We start from the raw sequence: 22005 nt of genomic DNA on the forward strand, positions 1-22005 counted from the left end.
TTAAAATTGTTTAAATTGTCCGTTTCTATCACATCGAAAATAGATCGGCTCTCTTACTTTTGTACCCATAGGCGGGTATACGTTTCAGTATGTTATCTTTTTCCAAATTTTAAGTTAATTTGCGAATTTTTTATTGAAATTTGTTGAGCTCTATTACCTGTTAAAATTAAGACACGTATTTCTGATACACCCTGTATACTCGTACCTACAAATTTTCAGATGAATATACTTAATTATTAAAACTTGCAATTTTCTAATGTGGGGTTTAGATGGAACACCCTATATGTTTCGTTATTGCAAAAAGCAGTAATTCGGAGAAGACAACTATTAAACTTTTACACAACAGTTAAAAATCGGTTATTGCAAAAAATTACCCATGCTATTTTATGCACTTGCCTTCATAAGTTTCACTGTTAGCGACAACAAAATTGAGTTATCTTATTTTTGCAACATCCGACGATATATAAAAAAAACTTCTATCTTCGTTCTATCAAACCTAAAAAGTGTTCGGAACAGTGCAAGTAAGAAATGAAGGAACAATTTTCTAAAGCAGGCCTATCTCATACACAGAAAATGGAAAACAGAGGAAGAAAAACGAAAAGAAATACAATAAAAACAAATAAACCATTTTCGATTACATTTTCAAAGTAATGCATATCCCTGTAACATTTGCAGATGGTTAAAAGGGCAATCATATCAAAATTTGATCCTGCTAATCACACGTTTCGATCAAGGCCTACGAAATAAAACAGAAAATAAAACTATGACTAGAAACTATTTAGGAATTCTATCCCTCAAATAACTTAGTACGGAAGCAGTCCCTTGTTCTAAAATTGCGTACCTCGGTTGTCTAAAGCAATTACCTCGTAACTCCAGTGTCCTAGAATTTAATTATTTTTAATTATTTATTAATTTAAAAACCAGATTTGCATACATACCTGAGTTGAGTGACATTCCCCAGTTCAGGTGGTATATGACTCATGTTGTTGTTGGTCAAATCTAAAGTTGCAATTCTTGTAAGATTTTTCAGTCCCTCCACATTAATATCAGTTATTTTGTTATCACTAGCTAAAAGTATTTCTAACCCTACCATACTGTACACACAATCTGGTATGTGAACAAATCTATTGTTACTTAGTACAAGTTCTCTTAAACCAACCAATGAACTTAAACATTCCGGCAAATCCGACAATAAATTGTTGCCCAAATCGAAATATTTCAGTTTTATACAATTGCTGATAAATTCAGGAATTTCGCTAATAGCATTCATAGACAAATTTAATTCGGTCAAATTTTCGGCCACTAATTGTATCCCATTAGGCACTGAAGGTAGTTTATTTTTACACAAGTCAACAATAGTAACTTCTGCTAATTTGGCTTCCTCGAAAACATCATCAGGTACTGAAGTAAGCTGCTTCATTGTAACATTCAAAGAACGTGAATGTTTGATAGTGTATCTGAAAAAGTTTTTAATAAAAGTTACAACTAAACAAGCATTATCGCTTTGAGCGAAAATGTAGATCCGACTGAATAATTCTAAAATAATACATATTAAAAATATTTCAGAATAGTAAAAAATGTATGGGGAAAAATACAAACAACGAAAATATTATATTTTGGTGGAGTAATAAGAACTTTTCCAATAGTTAATAGTCACTACTGGTAAACAAAGACGAATTCATAGCAAATCCCATTAAATACATCAAAAGGGAAAATTAATATATCTTTTGAGTTTTTTTTGGGTTTTTTCACAATTTGAATTACAAAAACTTTAAAGTTGTTATAAAGTAATCGCTCACTGCTAAAAGATTTATATTCCTAAATTTCAATAAATAAAAATAAAAAACAAAAGATGCTTTTTATCTCTGACACTGCCAAGAGACTACACTTTGTATTATAAATTATAAGAAATTAAAAACCATTCTGTTGAGAAGAGGTTTCTTTTGAACTTTTTTTTGTTTTTTGTCGCTCTATGCTAAGAAAACTAGTCTAAGTTATAAATTTAATTGGCAAAATGTCAAAATAAATTCAGAGAGAAAATAGAAGATAAATTAAATTATAATACGGACTGATCCAGAAATACTGAGCCTGTAGGCAACACAAATTTTAAAGAAAACCAATGGCGTACACTCCCATATAACAACAATTCTGAAATTACCAGCAAAAATACTTTCAAATCTGTTGCCAAGAGACTCAATTTTTCTGGATCAGCCTGTAGTTATTTTTTACCGAGTTTGAGTGTAAATCGGACGCTTTATTGCCGAGTGAATTTTTAAACGTCGAGTGATAGCGAGAGGTTTATCATCCACGAAGTGAAATAAGTGAACCGATTTACACAAAAATGAGGTCAATACAACATTTTATTCGAATTAGACTCAACTAGGGTTAAAACTGCTTTAAATTTGTTAAAAATAATCTGGCGTTTCGTATTGAGAAATGCCAAACAGTTCTCAAAACTTTCTTACGCAGGAAAAAAATCGTAAATTTTGACAATGTTGAAGAATAAAAACTGTTATAATCGCTAGCTGCTCTAAATAAAACAATCCCAAATCTGCTCAAAAAACTAAAGTTTAAATTTTAAAGCTGCTAAACAAAGATAGATTCATCTTAAATCATTAGATGAATAAAGGTAACAACAAAAAAATGGCCTTTTTTGATTTCTGACACTCTGTTAATAAAACTACGGCTTATATTATAAGAAAGTAAAAACAGTTCTAATCGTTATAAATTCAATACAGTCATTCTTATTTCATGATCATTATCATTATCTAAATAGACAATGAGTAAGTTTTTATGGTTTTTGTTTCTCTACGCCTATAGTAAAAAAATGTCTAAAATCTACATTTAAAAGGATAACAAAGACAAATTTCTAGCAAATGTTAAATAAATCAAAAGGAAAAAAAGGAGTACATTGTGCTAAAAAAACTATAATTTGACTAACTGAAAGAAATTAAATGCTGTTATAACAACAGCTTTGCCGACAAACAATCATTCTAAATCTCTAAATCTAAATCTCGTTAGATACATAATACATATATCTCAATCCAATTCATAGTAGAATTTTGCTACAGCGCATTTCAATTTTTGGAGTGTAATGGAGCAGAAATTGAGAGTTTCTGGTTGGTTTCTTTAATTTAACACAAAATTGTTTTCTTTCACAGAAACTCTCAATTAGTGCTTTATTTTTCGCTCCGAAAAATTCAATTGCGCTGTTACAATTCTACTAAAAACTAAAATGAGATATAAAAAGAGAAAGCAAGAGATGTGCTATAATTTTGCACTTTTTGCTAAGAAAACTGTAGGTTCAATTATAAGAAATTAAAAACTGTTCTATTCGTTAACAGCTCGGTGTTGAACAAAGGCAGATTTATTATAAATATAATAATTAAGACAATAAGAGGTGAGCCTTTTTTCTTGACACTATTTGCTAAAAAAAGTATAGTCTTAAATTTTAAAGTTACATTAACATAATCGTTAAAAACTCGCTTTCTAAAAAGTGATTGATTCATTTGGTGATATTCATTTTAAATTTTGTTAGAATTTTGATTTTATAATATAAATATGTATAATAAAGATTTGTGATTCATTAAATCTATAAATAAAGAAAGAAACCATTAGATGGGCCTTTCCACAAAAACTGATGTTTAAATACAATTCGATGTCAAACAAAGGTAGACTTATACCAGAGTTCAGATAGATGAAGAGAGGAAACACGAGATCTCTTATGAGCGTCTTGCTAATTATTTTAAGGCGGCCCCCGAGAACTGTCAAAATGATGTGTTCATACTTTTATACCTATCTCAAAAAATAGAACACGGAACAGTATCAAACAAAAAGCAAAGTGATTAGAAATTAATTCCCCACAAAACTACACATTTTTTATTTCGTATTGAAACTATTTTCATGGTCTGATGATCTGAGACTTGGGTGCCAAACGCAAGATCGGAAAAAATACACCATTCATGTACAACATCATTGTAAATGTGGATGCAAAAATTAAACCCATTACTAGCAATAACAAGGAAAAACAACCTTTACAAAAATTTCTTTGAGAATGAGATTTTTTAAAACTTGCCGCTTTCAAAATTTATTTGCCAGTTGAAGGCGCCACAATGGTTTCCGGTTGAAAATTGTTGTCGATTTTGAGATATGTATAAAAGTAAAAAAGGGTAAAAACATATTTTTTTGATTTGACAGTTTGATTTTGACAGTTCTCGAGGGCAGCCTTAAATTTTGTAAAAAAAAATGTAAAAACTGGTGATTTTTACATACTTATCGGGAAATGTTTTAGCTTCATGTTGCATAGTGGAGACTTTAGGAACACTCTCAAGGTCTTCATCATCAAGCTGCTCCTTCAAATGTTTCAAAATGCGCATTGTTCCTCCTTTAATAATATCACCTCTGATTTTTTTCAACTTGTTACCTTCCAATTGAAGATTTTGCAAGTGCGCTAACAAACCCAATGAATTGGGAAGACTAAAAAAAACTGTAAGGAAACACCAAATAATGTAAGAATTGCATACTCTGTCAAATCATTATTGGTTAAATCGAGTCGAATCAAGTGTTGCAACATCGCGATTTCATTGGGAATTTGCTCGATTTTATTGTCTCGCAAATCAAGAATTTTTAAATTTGACATGTTTTCACAAAAATCGGTAGTAACTTCCTACAATTTCAAATTTGTTAGTCGCCTGTGATTGGAAGTTCATTTGTTCAGTGTCACCAACTTAATTTTAATGTCACAGTAAGTGAATAATTACCACTTACTTTTATGTAATTGTTGCCAAAATAGACTTGCTGTAAGTGTGTACAGCCCTCAAAATCTGGAATTTCCTCAATATTATTGTGTTGGGCATACAAAAACTGTAACTTGGCAAGTTCGCCCATTTTTGGCAAGTAAACCAAGTCATTGTGAGTAACATCCAATTTCAAGAGACCTTAAAACAACTATCCATAAATTATCGACAATTTAAGCCACATTTTAGTACCCCTTAAGTTAACAATATCGGGTGGTAATTCAATTAGTTTGTTATGTGAGAGATTTATTTCAGTTAGTCGCACTAAAAACCCCATTCCTGGTGGTAATTTGGTTAAAATATTATGAGACAAGTCCTATAAATTGTTTTTAGTTGGTTGTTACTCAATAATTAACTGTGTACCAATTGTTGTAGCATAACCAAATCGGCAAAGTTTTTCGAGATTTTTTCCAAGTTGTTATGAGCTAATGAAAGGACCTGTAACTCCACTAACTTGTAAAATTCCATTGGCAACAAATTAATCTTGTTATGGCTGAGGTTTAGTTTTGTTAACTTGGTTAGATTACAAATTTCAGGGGGTAAACTTGTTATGTTGTTATCTTGCAACTAGAAAAAAATATCTGATCATTTCCTGATGCTAATTAAATGATTACATTGAGTGCAGTCAAGTCCTCAAACATTCCAATTTTTCCGGGAATCTCATGCAGTACGTTTGAGCTTAGGTCCAAGTAATTTAAGGGTTTAAACTGCCACCAGTTTTCCTCCTCGGGCTCTTTGTTGAAGTCTATATATTTCGCAGTGTCTTCCTCTGTTAATTCATACATAGTAAACATTTTTTCAGGTACTAAAAATTACTTGTAGGAAGAGGTTTAAATGCTGTTTGTTCTTACCATGGGCCAAACTACGTCCCGATAAGTTGAGCTGTCCCGTCCTTCGAACAATTTTGATCATACCTTTTGTTAGTTGATTGTCATCTTCTTCTTTTGTTTGTAGATGAAAAACTGGATTTATTAGTTTACGTTTAGATTTAACGCTTGATTGTTTGGCCATTGTGGAATATCTTTAACGGAAAAATATCGATTAATCAAACAGAAACATAACCTTTCGTTTTTGTTGTGACATCATGAACCTTGAAATGACCTCTATCCTGTATTACGTCGCTCCCACAGAATTGTAAAACAGAGCGATTTTCACAGATACAGAATGTGTCTAAATTCCTTCATACTCTATTAACTGGAGAGTCTTCAGATTATTTCGCAACATCACGTAAATTCAATTTGGGGCGCGACGCCCACATGAGGGCAAAAAATGATGCTATGTAAAGTTTAAGCACAAAATATGAGTACGCCACTGGTAACGACATTTAAAAGCATTGAAAAATGAAGAACTTATCGCGTACAACGCAAAAAAGGTGCAAAAACTTGTGTTATCGCCGGTGATCATCATGATCATAAAAAATCCCACAAATTCTGAAATTTGAAATGTGAAATTGACAGTTCTGGCACCGGCTCTCATTGTCGCTTCTAATTCGAGCTGTCTGAATTGTCGCCTAAGGCAAAAATATCTCATCGTATCGGGTCCCTTCAGGTAGTGGAGTCAGTCCCTCGTTCATAATTTTATTTCTTTTCACTGTGTGACAAAGATGAGTATAAATAAGATGATTTCCGTAGTCACTGCTTGATCTTTAGTAAAGAATCTACATTAATTTATAAAATCTTTTTACAAATTCATTAAAATTTTAATTTCGCCTAGATCGGTTTGAAAGTGCATTGTACATACTGTTTTGTTCGATAGATACTTGATTAGGTAGTTAACCCGTTACCCTAAGAATTTTAAATATATAATTTTTATTGTTGAAGCAGTTTTGATTTTAGGAAGGTAAGGTGGCAAGCATTAATTTTAACAGAAAGAAATTATAAATAATAAATACAAAAGTAAAACAAAAATGATTTACATGACTATTTTTTCATGTTTTAAAAAACTAATTAATAACAAAATTTGATTTTTGACACAATGTGTAGTTTTATGTCAATCAAAACAAAAATAGTAGTGGTAGGGTCGGTTTACGGAATGTTTTTATCGCAATTAAATTTTAATTTGCGATTAACTTGACGTTTGTCAATGTAAAATAAATGGCAGCTAATTTCTAATTAGTTTAATTCTGAATTAAATTTTAATTTTACTTTCTGTAAACTGACCGACCTGTAGTAGTGATTTTGTATTTAACAAATTAACGATAATTTTCTGCTGAAACTATCCCAGAACTCGCGCCCCAGAGAAAAGGAGAGAAATCGTCATAAAAAGACGAATAAATAATGCTAATGACAAAATTTTCTATGTTGAACGATATTCAAGAAAAGAATGTTTTAAGTCGACCAATCAGACCCTTTTAAACCATCCAGGTTTAGTTTCTCGTAATTGTTGCTAGGTTGCACGTTTTACTAGCTTCATTACCTTTCCAATAAACTGCTCGACTATGAAATTTTTGAGAAACGTCAACAAACGTCATTGTGAAAATTTTAATAGCACTTTAGTATCGCCATTGGGCTCAACCGTACTTTTTCGGGCAGGAATCATCCCTATCACAAAGTGATTCACAATAAAGCTATCTCACAAACAAGGTAAACAGGTCAAGTTCTACCAAATGGGAATGATGTCGGTGTGGTGCTCGCAGGACTGTTCTCATTGTTCAAAATTAAGAGACTTTTTTCAAAAGCGTATCTTGCTGTCACGTCTGTTATTTGTAACGACGTTTTTAACGGAAAAACTGTTTTGGGGCTATTACCTTCTTATTAATTAATTATCATAACAGACATAATTCAAGCTCTAATGCTTGGAAGATGCTTCAATTTGTGGATTTGTTACTAAAATGTCACAGACTGTCAGATATTAAAAATAGACGGAAGTCATGTCGTGTTCTTGATTTATACTACTCCTACCAGATGATATTTTAGATGCGTTTGCAAAAGCTTAGCAACCAATTTTATTCACATTATCACCTAGAGTTCCCTTTCTGGGATTGGTGGTAATTAGACTCTTTAAGTTATAAACTTTAAGTTATAAAAGCCATTAATTTTTCTTCGTTTGCACTTTTGGGATCTGCGATCTGCATTGTCGTCGGCACTAGTCAGTTTTCTCTGGGGCGTGATTTCTGGGACAGCCTGTACATTCTCGGTATTTCCATTTTTCCTTTTCTTCGTACCACACCTGCCCTTTACCCTTCTCCTACTAATTGTTTTTCACCCACCAGTACTCAAAATCCCAAGTTCAAAACATATAAATAAAAATAAAAATGATTCAAGAGAAAAGTAGTTTACTTAAAGCTTGTGAAAAGAATTGCAATAGCGTGAAAACAAAAAGAATAAATGTGCTTAGACGTGAAATTAAAATTAAACTAAAGAAGGATTATGATCATTATATTAATACTGTTGAACACTCTGTCAGCAGAAATCTAAAAGAACTATGGAACTTTATTAACTCCAAAAAAAGATCTCTTAGAATACCTAGGAAAATGATTTACAATACGACTAGTCTAGAATCTTCTTGTGATATCGCCAATCCTTTGCAGACTATTTTAAATCGACTTATGTGATAGACTCGGTGACTTATTTATTTTGTGATAAAAAAACTGTGATACTTCTATTGTTCGTACAAATAGTGATAAGAAAGACTGTGATACTCAGATTATTCCTACAAGCTGTGGTATTTCTAATATGCAAACCATACATAATTTTGTCATATTAGGATATTAGTAAATCGGTAAAAAAATTAACACTCAACCTTACAATGGGAGTTGATAGTATTCCAGCTTTCCTAGTAAAGGACTGCATTTCTGTTTTTTTAAAACCGCTTTGTCATATTACTACTTTTACACACAAGCCATTTTCCCTATCAGGGGAAATTATCTAAAATTTGTCCCATTTTAAAGTCTGGCAGTAAGTGCCAAGTAACTAACTATCGTCCTATTGGTCTACTATGCAACTTTGTAAAGTTATTTGAAAGTATCTTATGTTCTTACATATACAGTCATATTGGAAATAAGATAAGTGAAAATCAACACGGCTATATGCCGGGCAGATTCACAAATACTAATTTGGGAAGTTTTGTTCATTTTGTTTCCTCTGTTTTGGACTGTCGATCTTAGGTAGACATCATCTATACTGATGTGTCTAAAGTCTTTGATAAGGTAAATCATAACCTTTTGTTACATAAGTTAAGCGAATATGGCTTTAATGATAAACTAATATAATTATTTTCATCAATAATTAAGGGTCGCAAACAGGTTGTAGAACACAAAGGAATTCAGTCAGAGCCTTATGTAGCTGATAGCGGAGTGGTTCAAGGTTCTAACCTGGGCCCAACACTATTTTTATTGTATTTAGATAATGTAAAATACTTATTAAATTCCAACTTCTCTATGTTTGCTGATGACATTAAATTGGCAAGTCATTAACAGTGATGATGACTGTAAAAATTTACAAATGATTTAAATTTGTTAACCTCTTGGTGCATGGAAAATAAGTTGACGATTAATATAGATAAATGCAAGATAATGTCCTTTACGAGGAAAAGTGTCACAACCTCATATAATTATACAATATTAGGGACTAATTTACAAAGATGTCTTTATTATAAGGATTTGGGGGTTATATTTGACACAAAATTGCAATTTGATGAGCATATAAATAATATCTGTACGACAGCGTTTAAGGTGTTGGGTTTTATTTTACGTAATACAGACACATTTAAGAATATTTCATGTATAAAAAACTGTACTATGCGTTTGTGAGGAGTCATCTTGAGTATAACAGTGTTATCTGGTGTTCATCTTATAAGATATATAGTGAAATGATTAAAACGTTCAGAAAAAATTTGTAAATATTTTTACAAGATTAAACATGGTCGTTGGCCCCCAAGGCATTATCCTTATAATCAGCTCTTAGATGAATTTGAATTAGAACCTCTTAGTCTTTGTAGAATGATCAGGTGTTTTTGTATAAGCTTGTTAATAATGTTATTAACTGTTCTTTCTTGCTCTCATGTTTGTGTTTTGATGTTTAACGTGTCAATAGCAAAATTTCTGTATGTTTCAAAAATCTTTTATCAAAATCAAGACAACATATGTATTCTTTCGTAATGTTAATCTGCTCAAATTATAATTTGTTACACAAACATGTTGATATATTTAATATGCCATTAAGTACTTTTATTAATATAATTAAGTTCATATTATGTAGACCGCTATAATGATTTAAATTTGCGATTTGTATTGTTTAATTTTTGTAATGAGGGATGTACTTTGTAAATCTTTATATTCATTACATTGTGATCCTGTAATTGGAATTACTTCTGTTGGATCAATAAACCTGTTATTATTATTATTATTAAAACATTTTAACGCAATAGCGTGGAGGGGGAAACTTTTTCCTACACGCAATATAAATTTTTAGACTGTGATTAACCGTCCGCACATTTGTGGACATTATATATTGTGGACAATAAACCGACAAAATATCTGTCTCTTTATAGTATAGTCCATATACTTACTAATTAAATCATATACTGGGTAATTTTATACTTAACATATACCAGTAATTTTTGCTGTAAATATGATGCTTTCTTTTGAGTGAAAGTTTTATTTTAATTTGATGTCTGTGGAACAAGGGCAAACATAACAGACATTTTAAGTACGATAAATTTAACAGAAAATTTGAAGGAATCATCAAAAATTAGTTTTTCGAATATCACATAAGAGTGAGGAATAAATTAGAAAATTATTTTCCAGATCTTGCTCAAACGTGTTGTCAATATCAATTGTCATTCAAGTTTTCCTGATCTCCTGAAAATTGCCTGACAAAATATTTTCGAAAAGTTAGGTCAAATAATTTTTGTCACTCTCTTTTGGTATGGTAACGTGTCTTTTGTGATTGGCTACTTTTAAACACTAACTATCTCCCAAACGCAGAGTTAGAATTTTTTTGGAAAGGAATTTTAGTTTCAGAATTGTCTAAACTATATGCATCTTTCTTGTGGAGCGCGAGAGCAGGAGACGCTGTATACTTATACTGGGTGCTCAAAAACGGGCGCACCAACTCACTGGTGTGTGGTAGAGAAATGCTTACGATTCCAACCTTATTGTAGTTTTCTTGTTCAAAGCAAAGAATCGCCAAAAATAAGTCGTTTTTGTCCAAACTGATACATAATTCGTTCTTTTGTACCCGAATAAGTAGTTTTCAGTTTCTTTGATGAAAAACAAAGAATCAACATAAATAATTTGTTTTAATCTAAAATGTGATATCAATTATTCTTATGAGGCGAAATATGACGCTTTGCATCTGTTTAATGGAATTTAACTCATTTCGCAGCATAGAATCGTCCGAAATAAACCTTTTTCGTCAAAAGTATAACCAAATTCGTTCTTTTGTGCCAGAATATGGAGTTTTCATTATGCTTTATAAAAGTTTACTCTATTCTAAGCAAAGAATCGAACAGAATAAGCGGCTTTTGTCCAAACTGATACATAATTTGCTATTTTGTGCCTGAAAAAGGAGTTTTCACTTTCTTTGATGTAAGGTTTTCTGTTTCGAACAAAGAATCAACGGAAATAATTCGTTTTAATCAAAAATGTGACCAGGGTCCCGCGTGGTCAAAAGCCGCCTGCGTGCCACTTTATAATTTGGCGCCCTTTGAACAATGATTGATCAATGAGAGGGTCGGGTCAGATCAGATCAGGGTCATTAGAAATAGGGTTGTCAGTTAAAATTTTTTGATTTACTTACAAAATTCTTACAATTTCCTACAAACGGTCAATAGGTAATAAATTAAAATAAATATATTGGTTTGAAACCCTTTTTATCTAAAACAAAACAAGACAGTATTTTACTAATTTCATCCTCTTGAATCATACCTATATCTCAACTTTTCTAATTTTGATTGCTACAAATTCTTTTAAAATATTCTCTGTATTAATAGTATCTAGAAGAAGTAAGGACAAAATTGCTAATCCAGATAACCTTTCCAGTAGCATAGTAGATCTTAAATTATTTTTGATGATTTTAAGTTTCAAAAATGAACGTTCACTTGAAGCTACTGAAACCGCAAGAGTAAGAAGAATTCTCAAAAAAAAGCTGGTGACAAATTGTTCTCAAAGATATATTGTAACAAAAGGGAGGAATTTTTGAATTTATTCGTCAAGGGAAAAAGTTTAAACGCTTTTATTTTATTAAATAAATCATTGTCGTCAATATCAGATTAATTTTTTAATTTGTCGCTCAATTTTAAATGTAAAGTTTTGCAATGATCTAAAAGTTCTTGCTCAGACAAATCAGGAATATTACTAAAAAATCCAAAAATATTATTATAACTCGACATTAGCTCAAATTTGTCTTGCAAGGAGATTAAGGTTTGGTCAATTATTCTGTTAAAAAAATTATTTTAAAGTTTTGTTTTGGATTCACAACTGGATAATAGTCGAAAAGTTTTGGTCGTATTTTTCTGCGTTTTCTGAGAGGGTGGAAAAGTAGTTTTAACTTCTATATTTGAAGCTACTTCTGCAGCTTTAGTTAGAATTTTCTCAAAAGTATTATCATAATAATATAATAATTTTTAAAATAATTTATCAAGTTGCCCAAATAATCTATTCATGTTTTAATATTAGTATCTGGATTTTGTAACATTTTGCTTAAAACGTTAATTTTAAACAAAACGTCATACCATATAATAATAGAAGTTATAAACTTAAAATTCTGAATATATGTAAGTAATGTGTATGTGTTGTTTCGCAACTTTAAGTAAAATCTCCAGTAATTTCTAAAAGGGCATTACTAACTGCCTACAAATGAAGTCTTAAAGGTTTCATCGCGTCAATTCTACTTGACCATCTCGTATCGCTTAATGGCTTTAAGTTTAATCCAGGTAAATGTTTTTTTATCACTTCCCATCTTTTTGAGGAAGATGAAAAAACAATATACCACTTTTGAACCCTACTAAAGAAGTTTACTGTTTCATGCGAGATTTTTCATGCATCATTTACGACCAAGTTTAGGCTATGTGCAAAATATGGCACAAAAGATGCTCTAGGATTAATATTAGTAATACGTTTCTGTAGACCAATGTGTTTCGTTTCGCCCCCGTTGTCATATCACTGACCGCGCATGTCGTGAAAGTTTAGGTTTAAGCTTTGAAACAAATCAAATACAAATTGGCACAAACCCTCCCCAGTCGAATCTGATATTGAATAAAAGGCAATAAAAATTTCATTTATTTTAATTGCTTTAGTTTTGTCATTTAATGTGACATATCTTAGAACTACACTTATTTGTTCAGTGTGACTTGTATCTGGCGTACTATCCAAAATTATAGAAAAATATTTTGAAGTGCAAATCATTTCTAAAATTGAATTTTTTACTTTGGAAAATAGCAAATCTATTAGTTCATTTTGAATTTGGTTTCCCAAATAATGTGGCATTTTTTCTAAGTGTTTTTGTGATTTCTTCACACGATTAATGTGCTCTTGCATAACTGCATCAAATGTGAAGATCATCTCAATTGCTTTTAAAAAACTGCTAATTGCTATTATTGTGAACAAAAAGTTGCTTGGAAGAACCTTGAAAGCCAACATTGTCTAGCTAAATACTTAATTACAGCAACAATTCTTTCCAAAACATCATAACAATATTTTTTTTATTTCTAAAAGTTTCAGATGTTTCTTATTTGCAGTTGTTTTTGAATTTAACATTTTATTTAAGTTAAACCAAATTTGTACAATTTGTACGTTGGTATTGTGTAAGATACTACTTTCACGTCGTTTTAAACTCAAAGATAAATGTTGCCAGTCAGAGAATCCTTTTGAGTTAGAATAACTGTTCAATGGTTTACCAATAATTTTACAACAGAAACAAAATATTGAATTTTTAGATTTCGAATAAAGAAGCCAATCTCTTACTGTTTGTTCCTCATTGGAAAGTTGTCTAACAAAATACTTTGCAGAAAATTTTTTTCCATTGTTGTTAACAGGATAATTATGTTCTTTCAACTGCACCGGTTTACGCTCCACCAAAATTTTCGAAATCTCACTGGTTATAAATTCTGGTCAGAAGCCTGGATCATCGGAAATCACCACATCGTTCTGTCCTGGATTCTGTTCTTTCGCTTCATTTATTTAGGTATCAGGTTGAGTCTTAGTTTCAGCGTCTTCATTTGTATCGGAGTTTTCGCTTGGAAGTACTGAAACTTCCGTATTTTCAATATTTTCTTCTGACGTCGAGCGCGGGGTTGACGTGGATGGTGATATCACTGATATGGCATCGGCGACAAAGTCTTGATGGGTATTTGTGGGTATAGAACTTTCATCGTGTCCATGTTGCAAAAACCTGCTTATACTATTACTTATTAGCCATTTTTTCTCTTTCTTGTTGTTTAATTTAAGCCGTTTTCGTCAAAACTATCACGTTATTGTTTTTTTTGTGTTTACTCTATTCTATGCAAAGAATCGAACAGTTTTTTCTGCTTTATTCTAAAGTGATACATAATTCGCTCTTTTGTGCTTTAACAAAAGGTTTTCAGTATGATCGATGTAAGTTTCTTTGTACAGTACAAAGAATCGTTCAAAATAAGCCGATTTTGTCTAGACTACGAAGGTCCATAACTTTGGAGACGAAACGAGATACAAAAACACGAGATTTTCGGATCACAAAAAATTTTATTTGAACGTTATACCGTCTGTCAAATCGTTTTAAATTAATTGAAATTCAACCAGTTTACTAATTACTTGTGAAAAAATACAGAAAAGTTGAGCTTTGCATTTTCAACAGAGTGAGAAAAACTGAGGACTAATGTTTTCCTGAAAAACATAAGAAAAAATTATTCAAAATTTTAAATTTGCGCTTCGTCCCGTATTTTTCAAAACGCTGCGAATACGTATTACGTTTTCATGAAAATTTCATTTCGATTTGAAAACTGTTTAGGTATCTAATTTCAAACATGTTTTCATGGCAAGTTTTAAATATGCATTTGAAATTTTGACATTTTAATTTGTCACTTGTCATTGGAGGTACAACTTAAATTCAACTGTAAACACTTTCTGAAAGAAATGTTTTAAGGATTTGAATTTAACCTATTTAAGGGTTTCGTTAGTGATAGCACAGGGTTTACCGTTCACAAGCCAAGCTTTCTTAAAAATTCTCAGTTTTCATCAAAAAGGTTCGATTCGATATCGATACGATCTCAAAATTTTTTAAATGGATAGTAATGGATAGTGCTTCATGTGTTTTGCGTAACCGTGAATGATGTTAGAATTGTCCGACTGATAAGTAGTGGGGATTATTTCTTACTTATGTGTTTGCTATACATTTTCGCAACCGTGTGTAAACATAAAGCAATGGGTTTCTTAATAAAATCTATAAACGAAGAAACTCATCTTATGCCTTATGTTCAGGCAAGTTATTTACAAATCGATACAAGGTTTTCAATTAAAAGTTTGATTAAAACGGAATCTCTATTTGGAAAACAAGTAGTCGTGGATTGTGGTGAATTTAAAACACCTCTCCCACAACGCTTCCCTAAAAAATTTAGTGAAACAGTTATTCAAACTTTAAACAATATATTGAAGCAAAAAAAAACATTTACATGGTTAGTGAAGATATAGTTGGAAGAACAACCAATGTCAAGTTTATTGAACAATTAGAAGAATAAGTTATCTTGAATCCACACAAAAAAATATGCCAGTTCCAATCAAGTTTAAATGCCCATCGTGCAAAGGTGAAAGAGTTGTGGAAGGCGTTAGATGTATTGCGTGCAGCATGCGTGATTTAATTAAGATGCAAACTTTTTTTAACAATAAATATTTTATTAGACCAACTGGTGTATATCCTTTATCAAAAATGTGTCGATGTTTACTTATGCGTACGTGATCTCAAACAGAAAATTTATTGTGTGTATTTGCAAGTTTAATATGAGTATAAGCCGACTTAAATAATGACTTTTTATTGCTTTTTTTAACATTTGCCGGTGTAGTATTAATTGTTTCGTGATATTTGTGGTTATATTTGTTGACGATTTTATCTAGAATGTTGATCCATTTATAATTTTTTTGAAAACTAAATTGTTCTCACATCAATTGCTTTAGCGTTCTGTTGACTCATTCAACTATAAATGCTTTCATAGAACTAAAAGTACTATAATGATTAATCTTACATTTTTCCATTAAATTCGGAAACATTGTGTTGTAAAACTCTTTACCATTATCAGTCTGTAAGTTTTTAGGTGATGGTTTTATTTTCAATAATTTTTTTTCTATTGCAACACACACATTTTTAGCATTTTTTGTTTTTAGTGGAACCATCCAAACGTATTTAGAAAAGCAATCACTTACAAGTAAGATGTATTTAAATTGTTTGTTTTTTTGGCATATGGAATTATTTTTACAAGATCAGTTTGCAATGTTTCATTTAATCCATTAAAGTTTAATACGTCGACGTGTTTACATTTTTTCCCTGCTGGTTTATGTAGTTCTTTTACAATATTCATCTTATTGGATGTTGGTTTATAATTATTATTTTTTAATTTAGGAAACTATTTTTATTAATGTTTTGCAATCGCTTTTTCATCATTGACTGACTGATTTTCAAATTTAATTGGACATTTAACAATTATTTGTGTAAATAAACATTTATGTATAAAGTTTTTAGCTTTCGGTGCATTTTGCTTTACAGCAAATGATATATTGGCTCCAAAACGCAATTGATATATTAAAGCAAGTTTTTTTGTAAATATGTAATTTATCATCTATACTTATAAAAAAGTTCATCATTTTTTAGAAGAATATTTTTAATGATACCCTGTTCTAATGGAAATTTATAATCAACTCTACCAAAACCTATAACATATTTTTATTTAAGATGGCATTAGTTTCAAATTTTAATATTATGCTATAAAACATATATGATGATGAGAGAATTTCTTTATCACTAAACTTTGATAAAAACAATTGTGGATTTTTAACTATGTGGCGCTCAAATTTGTTTAGCGTCATTATTCAATAATACCAGATTCACGTAATTTTTCTACAATTGACACTATTTTGTTATTGTGACCCGAATGTCCTGCTGTCTGCGAAGCAACTAATAACCGAAGTCGACTAATTCATTTGGATTATCCTAGTAAACATAATTTGTAGGATTGTTTTATACTTATCAGCTCTTGTACCTTGGAATGAAGCAGAAGGTTTGAACAGAATACGAGCAGCTTGACTTATATCCAAAATTTCTTTTTATGTAATTAAGTCACTTTCTGTGTAATTTTTAGGATTGCTTTGCTGTGTTGTTTTAATATTTTTTGTCTTCTGTAATGTCTTTGCCTATAAACTCTACCAGAGATGAACCAATCCAAAATTTCTCAGCAATGCTGTCGTGTCTTATGCCAGTCCTATGATCAAATTCTCGTTTCTTATCACGGATCATTCCATTTATGTAATGTCGAGGTACTTCATCACAAGTTTCTAAATATTTATTATACAAATCTGTTCCAAGCAAACTTGAAATATTTTTTTTACTTTCTTCAACAGAATTTTCAATAAAATGATCTAGTTTCATATCTTTAAAGTCTTCAGGTTTTGCTGTAAAAACTTTTTCATCTTCTATTTTTTCTAAAGTGTTATTTGGTGTATTTTGCATTATCCTATCAACTCCATTAAAATCAACTTTATCATTTTTTAATAACTCTATTCTTGTTTTAAGATTAGAAATTTTACTTGAAAGATCATTTTTATTTTTCGTAGGAAACGTTTGATTAAAAATTTCTTGTTTCTCTTGTTTGGATTTAAAGTCATGAACAATATTCTTCTCTTGTAACTGATTGGATATTGTTTCAAGTCTTTTGGTAATTGGAGAAAATGTGTTTTCATAAACAGACACATCTTGCTTTATCAAAGTAATGTTTGGCTTTACTTCTTCTTTTTTGTTTACTTCTTCTTTTTTAATTTCTTTAGATGTTCTGTTTCTGTATCTAGATTTAATCTGTTTTTTAAGTTCATAGCTAATACATTTATATTTTGATTTAACGAAAACAAAAACTCTAAAAACCGTCTGCCAATCGTTTGCCAACCGTCTACATACAAACCGTAAAAAGCGTTTATAAACCGAATTTAAACCGTAATGTAACTGCAAAGCGCAGAAGCAAACCGTCTAAAAACCGCTCATAACGCGTAAAAGCGTTAATAAACCGGTACAAAACTTTGCGGTTTGATACTTCGTTTTGTTTATATAGTTTCTTTTACTAAAATTAAGGTTGTATAAAGCAATCAATAACCTCTATTATGAAATTTTTTTCTTTATCAATTACTAAAAAAATTTACCTATCTTGCCAACATAAATGGCACATTTTTTTAAATTCTTTAAAAGTCAGATTCGAACTAATATTGTTTGTATAAACATGAAGTAAATTTAAGTATTTAAGTCATCTTGTTTAAATACTATTAAGAAAGGACTAGGCACACTTCTTATGGGAATTTAAGGACCACTCAAATTGGATAATTTTTATATCAATCGATGCATCTCAAAAAGCTGATCAAATCATATTATTGCGCCAAACGTGTAGCTTGATTAGGAACGCCGGAAATCGCGATTGAATTTAAATTATTCCTATTGTTGGAGATATTAACTTCTGTCCGCTTAAATCCCTATTTCCATAAAAGTGTCTGTTCCCTATACCTGATCCCCAATCCAGTAATTGTAGTAATACCGCAGTGTTGTAAATCTCAATGATTTACAAGCTCTTTGTACTCACCGAAAAGCCGCCCCAATGCTTTTCTTATGGGAGAAATCTTCACTTTGATTGTAATTTCCCGCGTTCCTAATTAAGCTACACGTTTGGCGCAATGATATGATTTGATCAGCTTTTTGAGATGCATCGATTGATATAAAAATTATCCAATTTGAGTGGTCCTTAAATTTCCATAAGAAGTCTGCCTAGTTCTTTGCATTGTCTTTAATTATATGTTTTGGTATATGGAATTTTGGTATAAGTCTGACACAAATAGAGACGGTCAATATTCTTATGTCTGCCCATACTAAAATATTCTTTCATAACATTTTGTTTATCACAAGCTACATTATCAAATATTATTATAGAATTGGGTTTAACTTTTGATGAAGAGGGTATATTATTTTCTAGATCAGTAAATGCACAATAGCTCATTCCTTTTATGGGTTTTAATAACGTTTCCAAATACTAATATTTTGGTTGAAATAACGATTTTGAAAATATATATACGTTTTCAAATCGTAAACTGTTAGGGTGTTTAATTAAACTTATCATTGTATTGGTTTTACCACAGTTTGATGGTCCGACAAAAAGACAACGTATAGTTGACGGAAAAAGTTCGCCATGTCGTTTTTGCTTAATAGTTTTAAAATCATTGTTTGACACTTGTAGCGTTATTGGTTGTTGAACATTTCGCATTTAACAGACACTTAAGAAATTAACATTTTAAAAAAACGTAAAAAAATACTAATTTAAGATTATTAGCGGGTGTTACAACCAAAAGCTCTTATTACGTCTATTAAACGATATGGCTTCCCTTGGGATGGGTGTGGTAATCTATTCTTGAGGAATTTGAACATTCTTTTTCCAGTGCCACTCTTAAGTTATTTAACGCCTCCAGCAGGGGTTAGCTACGTTCTAGTCTTTTGCCAAGAAATTTCCAAACCAGCTCTACTGGATTCAAGTCAAAACTATTGGCTGAGCACGAAATGCGTCGTATATTAACTTGTTCCAGTATCAAATAACAATGTTTTGGTGAGCATTATCATTCACAAAAAGATTATTTCCGATACTGAATGGTGCATAGGAAACCATATGTGATTCTACACACTCGAGGAAGTACCTACCTGCTGTTATTGTCCAATTTTTAACAAACACCAAGTCGGTATGGGCTTCTAAATATGTACCAGTCCAGATCATTAAACTGCCAAATTACTGTTTTGTTAAATCTCGCTATGGGTGATAGGCAGCATTGACTGAATCGCTTGTTTGGTCTTTGCCATACTTTTTTACGACGGTCTGCTGATGTTGGACTAAATCTAAACTCATCTGTATAGAGTACTTTCTTACATTTGTTATTGCCTCAACTCACATTGGGTTGTGCAAATTTAAACCCCAATCTTTAATGAGCTACCGTTAATTTAGGATATCTAGCTGGACTTTTAGCAAATGGACCTGCTTCCGTGAGTCTCCTTTAGACTGTTGGAGGTGAAATTTTTACTTTACGAACGTCTGCTAATCGTCCAGCAAGGATAGTTGATGACAATCCACAATCTCATAAGGCAGAAAAACCCAGAAAACGGTCATCTCGAAGAGTTGTTGAGCTCCCACGACCAAATCGGGCTTTTTTTGCGAATCTCTATGTTTTACAAAGCTGTGAGTGTACGCTGAAAGTAGGTGTTTCAACATTTGTTACTGTACCAAATTTTATTAAATATAAACATGCAGTAATTAATGTTGAGAATAATGATAATTTTTGTTTTTTGTGATCAATTGTGTCTGCTTTGTATCCTGCAAAAAAAATAGAATTTCTTCCTATCTTCATTTTAAAGATGTATTAAAATATGAAAATATACAATTTCCAATTACAATTAAATTTGTTAAAAAGTTTGAAAAACTTAACAATCATGTAATTAATTTATATTGTTTTGAAGGTTCTAAGATTCTGCCTTGTTCAATAAGTTTACAAGATTATAAAAATGATCATACTAAAGTTATTAATTTATTATTGTTGCCAATTATTACTAAACCAAATTTGTCATTTTCTTCTGAAGAATCTTCACTTTATCATTTTATGTGGATTAAAAATTTATCGCGTTTGTTGTCTAAACAATTATCAAATGATAATAAGAAATGTTCTGTGAGATTGTGAGATTTGTTTAAATTTTTTCACCAATAACAATCTATTTTAGAACCATTAACGTTATTGTCTAAAGTCAAACCAATGTTGTGTCAAAGTACCTGATGAAACAAAAAAAATTTTACACTTCGAAAATCATTCTTACAAGAAAAAAGTCCCATTTGTTATATATGCAAATTTAGAAAATATTTTAGAAAAAATATCTGCATCGGACAGTAATAATTGTTCTACAAAATCTAATTCTGTGATAAATCAAAACCATGTTGCATTTAGTATAGCTTATTATCTAAAGTGCTCTTTCGACGATTCATTCTCTAAATTTAATATTTATCGTGGTAAAGATTGCATACAATGGTTTGTTAAAGAGTTGCATAAAATTTCACTATTTTGTAATGAAACGCATGAAATAATTTTACCTATGACAACAAGAACAACAACAAATGATAGGTGTCACATTAGAAAGCATACGTTTCACTCAAATCAAATTAAAGCACGAGATCATAATCATCAAACTGGAGAGTTTCGTGAATTTGCGCATCAGGTTTGTAACTTAAATTACAAAGATGCTCATTACATTCCTGTTGTTTTTCATAACTTCAGTGGATATGATGCTCACTTTATAATTAAAGAACTATCAACACAGTTTCAAGGTACAATCAAATTGCTTCCTATTAATAAAAAATATATTTCTTTTACCAAACATATTACTGGCACAAACGTTTCTTTACGATTTGTTGATTCGTTTTGTTTTATGTCTCAAACTCTAGGAAAACTTTCATCAAACTTACAAAACAACCAAAAATCTATAACTAAATTATTTTGTAATACTGAAGAAGAATTCTTGTTGTCAGTTTTTAGCAGTTTTTTTAATTTAAAAAACATAAAATTTATCAAAAAATCACAATGTGTAGAAGTGCCAACACTGGGAATTATTTCCTCGGAAACCTTTCAAAAATAATTTATTTTTATTGTTGATCAAATTCTATTGCGATCATTACTGTTAGACAACGTTGCCACATATCATTTATCTAAAATCCGTTATTTATCAATAACTTTAATACAAAGAATTTTTTTACTATTTTTACCTTTATATGTAACCAGTTCTCTACCACACACCATTGAGTTGGTGCGCCAGTTTTTGAGCACGCTGTATAAAAGAAAATTTTAATAAAAATTTGGATAGCAAGTACTTAATGTATTTTTCTGTAAATAATTTGTAAGGTGCTGCAATGTCAGAATATTTACCATATGGTAAATTTGAGTTATTAGAAAATTTTAACATTCAACAAATATTAAATACAGCTAATACTTCAGATGTTGGTTACGTAATTGAATGTGATTTAGATTATC

The 22005-nt window shown here is 30.8% G+C and overlaps 1 protein-coding gene and 1 long non-coding RNA gene across 2 annotated transcripts; both read right to left on the reverse strand.

Moving 5' to 3' along the window:
- Nucleotides 1-605: 605 nt before the first annotated feature.
- Nucleotides 606-6100, reverse strand: f-cup (flyers-cup). Its single transcript, XM_008194682.3, has 9 exons — nucleotides 5648-6100; nucleotides 5411-5601; nucleotides 5160-5363; nucleotides 4989-5112; nucleotides 4768-4937; nucleotides 4524-4666; nucleotides 4273-4476; nucleotides 939-1457; nucleotides 606-880 (listed from the first exon to the last, which is right to left on the reverse strand). The coding sequence occupies exons 1-9, from the start codon at nucleotides 5805-5807 to the stop codon at nucleotides 775-777; spliced, it is 1821 nt and encodes a 606-aa protein (XP_008192904.2). The 5' UTR covers nucleotides 5808-6100; the 3' UTR covers nucleotides 606-774.
- Nucleotides 6101-7262: 1162 nt separating this feature from the next.
- Nucleotides 7263-7680, reverse strand: LOC135265477 (uncharacterized). Its single transcript, XR_010333164.1, has 2 exons — nucleotides 7543-7680; nucleotides 7263-7491 (listed from the first exon to the last, which is right to left on the reverse strand). It is a non-coding gene; the product is annotated as an uncharacterized LOC135265477 (long non-coding RNA).
- Between the last annotated feature and the right edge of the window lie 14325 nt (nucleotides 7681-22005).

The sequence above is a fragment of the Tribolium castaneum genome, chromosome 2, assembly GCF_031307605.1.
Source record: "Tribolium castaneum strain GA2 chromosome 2, icTriCast1.1, whole genome shotgun sequence".
Classification (NCBI taxonomy): Eukaryota; Metazoa; Arthropoda; class Insecta; order Coleoptera; family Tenebrionidae; genus Tribolium; species Tribolium castaneum.